The sequence below is a fragment of the Carassius gibelio genome, chromosome A21, assembly GCF_023724105.1.
Source record: "Carassius gibelio isolate Cgi1373 ecotype wild population from Czech Republic chromosome A21, carGib1.2-hapl.c, whole genome shotgun sequence".
NCBI classification, from domain to species: Eukaryota; Metazoa; Chordata; class Actinopteri; order Cypriniformes; family Cyprinidae; genus Carassius; species Carassius gibelio.
In genome coordinates, this window is record NC_068391.1 from 19,161,412 (window position 1) to 19,170,446 (window position 9,035).

At 35.5% G+C, this 9,035-nt stretch overlaps 1 protein-coding gene across 1 annotated transcript; it reads left to right on the forward strand.

The window, feature by feature from the left end:
* The first annotated feature begins 1,999 nt into the window (after positions 1 to 1,999).
* On the forward strand, positions 2,000 to 8,792 carry LOC127942325 (probable G-protein coupled receptor 34). Its single transcript, XM_052537994.1, has 2 exons — positions 2,000 to 2,055; positions 6,538 to 8,792. Exons 1-2 carry the CDS (start codon positions 2,000 to 2,002, stop codon positions 7,544 to 7,546), a joined length of 1,065 nt encoding a protein of 354 aa, XP_052393954.1. The 3' UTR covers positions 7,547 to 8,792.
* Positions 8,793 to 9,035: the final 243 nt, after the last annotated feature.

Here is a 9,035-nt window from a genome sequence, read left to right on the forward strand (position 1 = left end):
CCTTTGATTTGTTACCAGAATGACTTTACTGCTAGTTCCTTGTAGTGTCGTAAGTGAAACAGGGGAGTTTGATAGTGTGGGCTGGAAAGGTTTTGGTGTCATCATTTTCTAGCACTGAGCTGCAGATTTAACAGTTAGAAAGTTCAAAGATTATTATGGTTGCATTTGTGGTTTGGCTGACATGCAAAACATGAGTTTTGATACAAGCTCATGACACTTCCTGTGGGGGCAATGATAGCAGTCGTGGTCTTGTACAGCTTCGCAGTTAATGCATAAGAAGTGATGATTTTTTTCAGATGACTGGTAAAGCTTTTGAAGTTATCATGTTTATAAATAATTTTAAATCTTTGGACAGGAAATTAGTTTAAACCAGTTAGGTTTTTAAACTGGCTGAAATGAATGAATACTGTTTAATATTTACATTTAATCAATTAGCAGACCCTTTTATCCAAAATGACTTACAAATGAGGACGATAGAAGAAATCAAACCAACAATAGAGTAACAATATGTTAATGCTGTGACGATATGGCAAGTATATGTGTCATGCCCCAGGACTCTGTCTAAGCTAAGTTTACCTCCCTTGCCGATAAGGGCCTTTCCTTGTTGGAGTATGCGGTTGACGTCAGCCTGCTCGCCGTTTTAATGGCATTCAACGGCACTGTGCTGAACTTGGTCAATGCACCCATCTACCAGGAGATTTTGAAACACCTTGTGCTTCATCTGCTGACAAGCTTTATGGAGATGCTGATTTCCTCTTGCAGCAGGACTTTAGCACCTGCTCACAGTGATAAAATCACTTCCAAGTGGTTTGATGACCATGATATTACTGGGCTAGATTGGCCAGCCAACACACCTGACCTTAACTTCACAGAGAATCTATGCGGTATTGTGAAAAGGAAGATAAGTAACATCTGACAAATAGTACAGAGGAGCTGAAGGCCACTATTAAAGCCACCTGGGCTTCAGTAACACATCAGCAGTGCCACAGGCTGATCGCCTCCATGCCACTCCGTACTGAAGCAGTAATTCATGCAAATGCGGCCTCAACCAAGTATTGAGTGCATAATTAAACCTGCTTTGGAGATCTTCAACATTTCTGTTTTGTAAATCTTTTTTTGGATTGATCTTTGAGAAAAAAAAAAAAAAAAAAAAAAAATATATATATATATATATATATATATATATATATATATATATATATATATATATATATATATATTTTTTTTTTCCTAAGCTGTAAATCATAACCATCAGAATAATAATAATAAAAAAAACTCCTGAAATATTTCAATTTGTGTGCAATGAATCTAGAATATAAGAAAGTTTGCTTTTTTGAATTAAATTGCAAAAAATAAAGAACTTTTCCATGATATTCTATTTTTTTTAGATGCACCTGTATATATGTACTGTTTATATATAAGGTTGTATTATAATACAATATTCCAAAAATTCTAAACATAAAAAATAATCTTGAAAAAAAGACTACCTTGTTTTTATACAGAATGTAAATAGCACAATCCAGTTCAAACCAAATGACTCCGCAAGGTTTTTGCAGATCAGTTTCTGTCAATAAATACCTAAGTTCAATACTCCCGTCTCCTCTTATCCAGTATCCCCAGACAAAAAGCTGGACAGTACCTCAATAAACTCTGTAGGCACAGCACCCCCGGATCCATTTAAAGAATTTGTGTCCCACTGGGATCTCCAACCCTGCTCCTGGAAAACTTTCTTTTCCAGTGTTATTTGCTCCCGAGATGCAAATGCATTGTTTTCTCACTGATTGTAGCCTGGTGGGGATATTGTTAATTCGCCGCCTTTTCCAAAAAGCTTACCCTGGCAGAGCAAAATTATGACAATGGCAACAGCGGTCTTTTGGCAGTCAAACCGACTCTAAAAGAGTGTTGGCCCTGGATGGAGAGGCCCCAAAATCAATAAATCTTTTTAACAGATCATCATAACATGTAAAAAGCATTAGTGCTTCTATGCACAACAGGCAACATGGATCCTTTTCTTCATGCAATTCCAGTTCCCCCTGTCATCCAGGTACAAAGAATGTGACAGCAGATGCTGTTACCTTAGGAAAAAGCTGAAGAAAACCGAAACCATCATTCTCCCTGAGCTTGTGTTCCAGTGGACCCTAGATGATAGAATCGCTGAAGCCAGTACCGTTGAGTCAGCTCCGCTGGGCTGTCCCATTAACTGCACATATATTATTATATATACCAAAGGTTCTCCTTCATTGAGTCCACACAATTCTGTAAGCGAGGACAAAACTGATCAGTTGACTGTTTGGTTCTGATATGATTGAATCCTAAAATAAAGTGTTGTTTGAACTCTAACCTACTAAAGAGTGGAATGCTTCCCATGAAAAGCCACATAATCATGGAGAATACATTGTGGCCTGGTTAGTGGTAAGATAAATGAGGGTGTGGTTATCCTGTGGAATAAGAAGCTTGACTTATTAGTAGATGTGGTTAGAGTTGGTGTCAACTGCACTCTAAAAACTGCTGGGTTGAAAACAACCCAATTTGGGTTATTTTGGCAACCCAGCACTGGGTCAAAAAGGGACGAACCCAACGCTGGGTTATTTTAACCCAACCAGTTGGGTTATTATGTTTAACCCAGCATGCTGGTTTGCTTTTTCATGGTTTAAAACTACTACATTGCAGGGTTTCAAAAACCAAAGTGTTTTTTTTTTTTTTTTTTTTATCACTGTATTTCAGAAGGAAACCGACTGTATTTAGAAAATGTTCGATTTAATTTTGCATGTAAGGCTTGATAAGGCAGTGTTTGTGAGTTTGGATATCACAAACTGCTTTGTTTTGAACTTTCTCACAACAGACACAGAAGAGAAGACAATGCTGAATAAAGTCATAGTTTTTGCTATTTTTGGATCAAAATGTATTTTCGATCCTTCAAAAAATTCCAACGGACCCTCTGATGTCACATGGACTACTTTGATGATGTTTTTCTTACCTTTCTGGACATGGACAGTATACCGTACACATAGCTTCAATGGAGGGACTGAGAGCTCTCGGACTAAATCTAAAATATCTTAAACTGTGTTCCAAAGATGAACGGAGGTCTTACAGGTTTGGAACGACATAAGTTATTAATTACATAATTTTCATTTTTCGGTGAACTAACCCTTTAAATTGGAACGTCACTGGGACGTGATGAGTACGCCCTAACGACCAAACTGGCACGTTGTGAGGACGTGACATTACAGATCATACTGGTCGCAGCAACGTACCAAGTATGTCCTAACGACCAAAATACCACGTCCACCTCTACTTTTAATATTTTCACCTCACCATTACCTTGAAATACATAAAAAACTAATAAACTCAATCCATCTCTGCTGCAAAAAATAAACCTTATGAAATCTAATTGTAATCTAATTATAGGGGATTCATAATAAATACATTCATTACATACATGCAATGCAAACCAATACAAAAACATTACATTTTGATATAAAATAGACAAAAACACAATGCATTCATTCACAAATCAACATTTATTCATCACTACTTTCTAAAAATACTAAGCCAAAACATTTTGAACATTGCACCTGTTTTTCAACCATGCAGTGTTACCAAGTTATGAGCACAGAAAACTGAACACATCAATTCATAGATTACACAATATACACAACAGAAAATGTTTGTCTTATTAAGGATGGGGATAGATAATAATGACGTTATCAGTGAAAATTATAAATAATTATCAGTACACTTACTGATACAACTCATAATACGTAATTTGGTGCATGAATAAAGACATGATAAATAGATATGAAACAATTCAGAAGATACTGCACTTTCTTTTCCAGAAAAAAAGTTACATTGTTTCCTGAGCGTCGTATATGAAGCGTCTGGTATAAATGTCTGGTGGTAATGTGCTTTAATTACACGGCATGCGGGAAAAAGTAGGCTAAATCGTGCGCACAATTGACTATTTAACTCCCTCAATTTGCTTAATTGTGTACACTACTTATAAATCGAGAGAACAAATTAGTAAATTGAGCAGACGATTTAGCAAATCGATGAAATGTAAAAGTAATCATGCACATTTTAGTACATTGAGGGAACAAATTATTCAATTGTGGACACGATTATAATACATGGCAAGTTCATGAGAAAATTGTTAAATGCGTTCTTCTTCGTCCTGAGCGTGCACTGTCAACATCTTTCTCTGGCAGCAGAAAGGGAGGATCATCTTGTTAATGTTGTTTATGTATGTACACAACCAGTCATAAATCTGGAATATTTTCTTTATGGCTTTCAAGAGAAGTCTCTTCTGCTAACCAAGGCTACATTTATTTGATCAAAATTACAAAAAAAAGCAATATTGTAAAAAAAAAAAAAAAAAAAAAAAAAAAAAATTATGTTTTCATACTGTTTTTTGAATATACTTTAAGATGTATTTATTGAAATAATTATGAGGCAAAGCTGAATTTTTCAGTAACTTTACTCCAGTCTTCAGTGTCACATGATATTTTCCATATACTGATTTGCTGCTTGGGAAACATTTACATGCACCTAATCGCATTATTGCCACTATGATGCATCTGCTCATGACGTACATGAATGATGTGAATCACACCTGCAGTTAGCTCACTACAGTCGTTAGTTCCACTGACCTCTATTGGTAACGATGGAACTTGTGACCATAGTTGGTTTTTGGAAACGCACCCCATATTAGAAGTGATGGGGAAGAAAACTTTGCATTTCTGGAGTGTCAAATTTTTTCTTTATGATTATTTTATAAATACAAAGTTCAAAACATAAAAAAAATATATAATAATATTTTGTAAAATTACAAAACTATTTTCTGCCACTGCTGATTTCTGAAGATCATGTGACACTGAAGACTGGAGTAATTAATGCTGAAAATATAGCTGTGCATTATAGAAATAAATTATACTTTAAAATATATTTTAAACTTGTTTTCATTGCTACATTTAAATAAATTGAATCGGCATACAAGTATCGGGATAGTTTTGAATCGGCAGATTAGCGAATCAGCCCAGCCCTAGTTACTAGTCAAAACAATGAAACTCTCTAAATGTTTTGGGCCGCACCAGTAGGAAGCATTTGAGCTGTGTTTATGATAAATTTGCATAACAGTGAATGTAAAATATGTACTTCAGGATGGAAATACATTTTTTATACTTGGGTAACGGTAATTGCATTATTTTGGACATGTTTTATGTTTTTAATATTATTATTATTATTATTATTACTGGCATGGGCCAGTAATAAATGATGTAATAGTTGTGATCATTATTTTACTTAATACTAAATCTCTGTCAAGTCTGCATCAAATCAAGCAATCCATAATCGCAGGTAAACTGTTTGACCAGTCAGATGTTTGACATGAGAAGTGGTCTACAAAAGAGCTATGGTTTGCAGACAGTTATAAGAGTTGATGTTTAAAATACATCTTTTGAATATACAGTACTGTGTGAAATCATTGCCCTGTTACCACGGAGAGCTTTATTTTCCCTCATCAATAAGCTTCATCAGATGTTTTGTTTAATGGTCCGATTCTGGGGGGGTAGTTGTGGCCTAATGGTTAGAGAGTCTGGCCTGTATTCCAAAAGGTTGCAAGTCTGAGTGAAAGTCGTGACTTTTGAAATTCGTGACGTTTGTCAAGTATGGGAGCCCATATGGAGCTCTGCATTTAACCAATCCAAGTGCAGACACAGCACTGAGATATATATCTATGAGATATATAGCAATTGGGGGTTCAGTGCCTTGCTCAAGGGATCTTTAGAATACGAAGCTCATCAGTTCTGTGAATGGCTTTTGTTATGATCTGTAGAACCAAACAGAATAAATGTTAAAATAAAAAGAATCTTATAGAAGAGTCTGATAATAATCTTACTGTGTGTGAAAGTGAAACATCTACAACATTTTATTACTAAGCACATGACAGAAGATGAGGACACTGAAAAGCATATTTTTATTTGTTTTGGTTCTTTTAAGGTTTTTTAGGCTGTTACAAATCAAAGAACTCTAAAGCAGAGGTCATTATCAATTCTCCTGGAGACCCATTGACCTGCAGAGTTTAATTCCAATCCTAGTGGCTCTCCAGGAGCAAGCCTCAACTGTGCAGCGTTGGGGGTAAAGACTAGGTGATGGTCACCAGTTTTCCTTTTAGGCAACCAGATATTTCCTGTGCTCTGAAAATGGAAGTGAGTTTTTCTATTCTATCAGATTGGTTTATCTAGCACTTCTTTGCAATTTCTATTGAGGTTAGCAGTCACGTCAACCACAGCAACCAGGGTTCTACGTCACTTGCGAGCAGAGTTTCCTGCATAGGTACTGGAGTTTCTGAACTGTCATGTATCTAGTCACTTGCTAAAGCACAAGCAAACCAGCTACACAGGTAAGGGAGTTCTTCTATTCTTCAGATCTTAACATTTGTAAAAAAGCAATTCAACAAGTTGTAGAAATACTTAGATCAAGAAAGAACCTGTCATAATGCAGACAATATTTTAAAAATCTTTTCCTCACATGCCTCATTAGGAAGGAGGAGCACTGGTCAGCAAGTGTACACCAATTTTTCACTGTCACAATGATGCAGGAAAATAATTTAACCACCAATGTGTCCTGTCAGATTCATGATGGCATATTGTCACCCTTCTTGTCAATGGGTTACATTGTCATCTTTTGCATTGGTTTCCTCTGCAACACTGTCACGCTCTATATATTTTTCCTTCGGCGACACACAGACTCTTCCATGGCCGTTTACATGCAGCACCTTGCAATAGCAGACACTCTGCTGGTCATGTGCTTGCCCTTGCGAGTTTACTACTACAACAAAGAAGGTCCCTTCTACTTGTGCAAGGTGGTGGGCATCTTCTTCTATATCAACATGTATTCCAGCATCCTGTTCCTCAGCCTCATTAGTCTGGATCGCTACTTGAAAATTATCAAGCCTGTTTGGGTCTTTCGAATACAAAAGACAAAGTGGAGCCAAATGGCAAGCTATATCGTCTGGGTGATCCTCATCGCAGGAGGAGTGATTCCCTTTTTTACAAGCAACAGTCAGAAACATCCGTGCAACAAGGTTTGCTTCCACTTCCACAGCAAGGGGCCTATCAGTGGGACCATTAACCTGACTACAGTGGGGCTCTTCCTAGTTTTCTATGTAGCCTTTCTTTGTTTTTATGTTAAGATCACTAAGAAACTTAAGACTATGTCCATGGGTAATGGTGACCCTAAGGCACAAAGTCGCAAAAAAAGGGTAATAATGAAGACTTTCTTAGTACCGTCCATTTTTACTTTGTGTTTCTTGCCCTACCATGCGATACGAATACCATACGTTCTGGCTCAGATGAATGTGATTGGAGATCTTCAAAGCCAACAATTGTTGCACATCTTAAATGAGAGTTCCTTGCTATTGTCTGCTCTGAATAGCTGCCTTGACCCAATTATCTATTATTTCTTATCCAGTGAATACAGGAAGACAATACTGTGTGCCATTCAGGGCAAGTTTAAAATCAGCATAAACCGCACACTCAATGAAATTTAGCATGAAAGGATTACTTTTCCTTTTGTAACTCGTGAGGTCTACTGAACCAATTTTTTAAAAATCAACAAATTTAAAATATTTAGTTTTAAATGATGTTTACTTTTGGTACTATTACACAGCTTGGGCACAGGTGAGTGAATTTATATATGATCATATGACATAAAATCTATATTTACATGAATATTAAGTATACGTGCATGTATGATGGTTCTAACATTTTTGTAATAATAATAAATTAATAATATTAATAATTATAAATAAGAAGGTGTGCCCGATCCTCCAACCGACAGTTATAGTTGTAGCATTATCTCTAGAGGCACTGGTCCTCAGATTGTTTTCTTTTGATGTCAATTTTGTGGTGGTGCCCAGAAAAAAAATGTCAAAGTTGTTTATCCAAAATCAAACCATAATATTTACCTGCATGAAATTGTTCAGGCCCAACACAATGTATATTAACATAATTTGGGCTAAAAAGGAAAATGAGCATTTGGTTTCAAAATTTTCTTTTGTAAATGTGTTTTATAAGTTCTCTGCGAGAACTTTTTTTTTTAACAATATATTGGATGGACAGCTGTTGACATTAAGATATAGAAAGCATTGATTTATATATCAAATATACAATAGTATATTTGCTTTGTAGTTTAATTTGCTTTCTCTCTCTCTCTCTGTGTGTATACAGTTTGCATTTAGCATTGTATTTTCTCTGCTATATGTGACCCAGAAATTACATGCAACCAACCATTTGAGAACCACTGAACTAGAGTATTTGAGTGTACATTAGTGGATAGACTTTTTAGTTTTCCTTCATTACTTTATTTAACCGTGAGAACGACCTGTAATTTATGATAGTATGTGTAATAAGAAAATGACCTTTGTAAAGGTTATGGATTTCTTTGTTTGTGATAGTTCCCATGCAGTAGACATGGGTGTTGTTGTGTTATGAGTCTAACCCATGTTTGTAGTGGTAGACTCTGTTTAAGTGTTAGCCACATTCAAGTTTTTTCTAAATGTTAGAGCAATATACATACATAGTACTTTCCCACATCGAAGAATATTTTTAGATGTTTGATTTGATTTTGATGTTAAATAACCGAAACCTGAACAAGATTACAAATGCAAATAGTATAAAAAATTGTTTATTGTTTCTTTTTTTTTTCTTTTTTTTTCTTTTTTTTTTTTATAAAATGCATAACTGTCTTCATTATTTTTCTTCATACCCTTTATAAACTGTTTATGCACATATTTATACATGCCTGTCTTCTGGCTAAAGCCATTATTGTAACAGAGCATGGAAATAAAATACAAAATACATTTTATTTTAATAAAATATCTCTATTTACCTCAATTTTGCATTGTTTGTTGCAAAAACTGCAGTTCTCAGCTGATGTCTTAGATATGTTTAGGGAGCTTGACATGATTCTCAGAGCTGCTGTGTGGGTTTGTTGTCTTGTTTCTGATCAACAGATTGGAGAGAGCATTGATGAACTGA

Coding starts and splice junctions, on each gene's coding strand:
- LOC127942325 (XM_052537994.1), top strand. CDS start 2,000: ATGGATCCTTTTCTTCATGCAATTCCAGTTCCCCCTGTCATCCAGGTA. Junction 2,056..6,537: donor GTCATCCAGGTACAAAGAAT/GTGACAGCAGAT, acceptor ATGCCTCATTAG/GAAGGAGGAGCACTGGTCAG.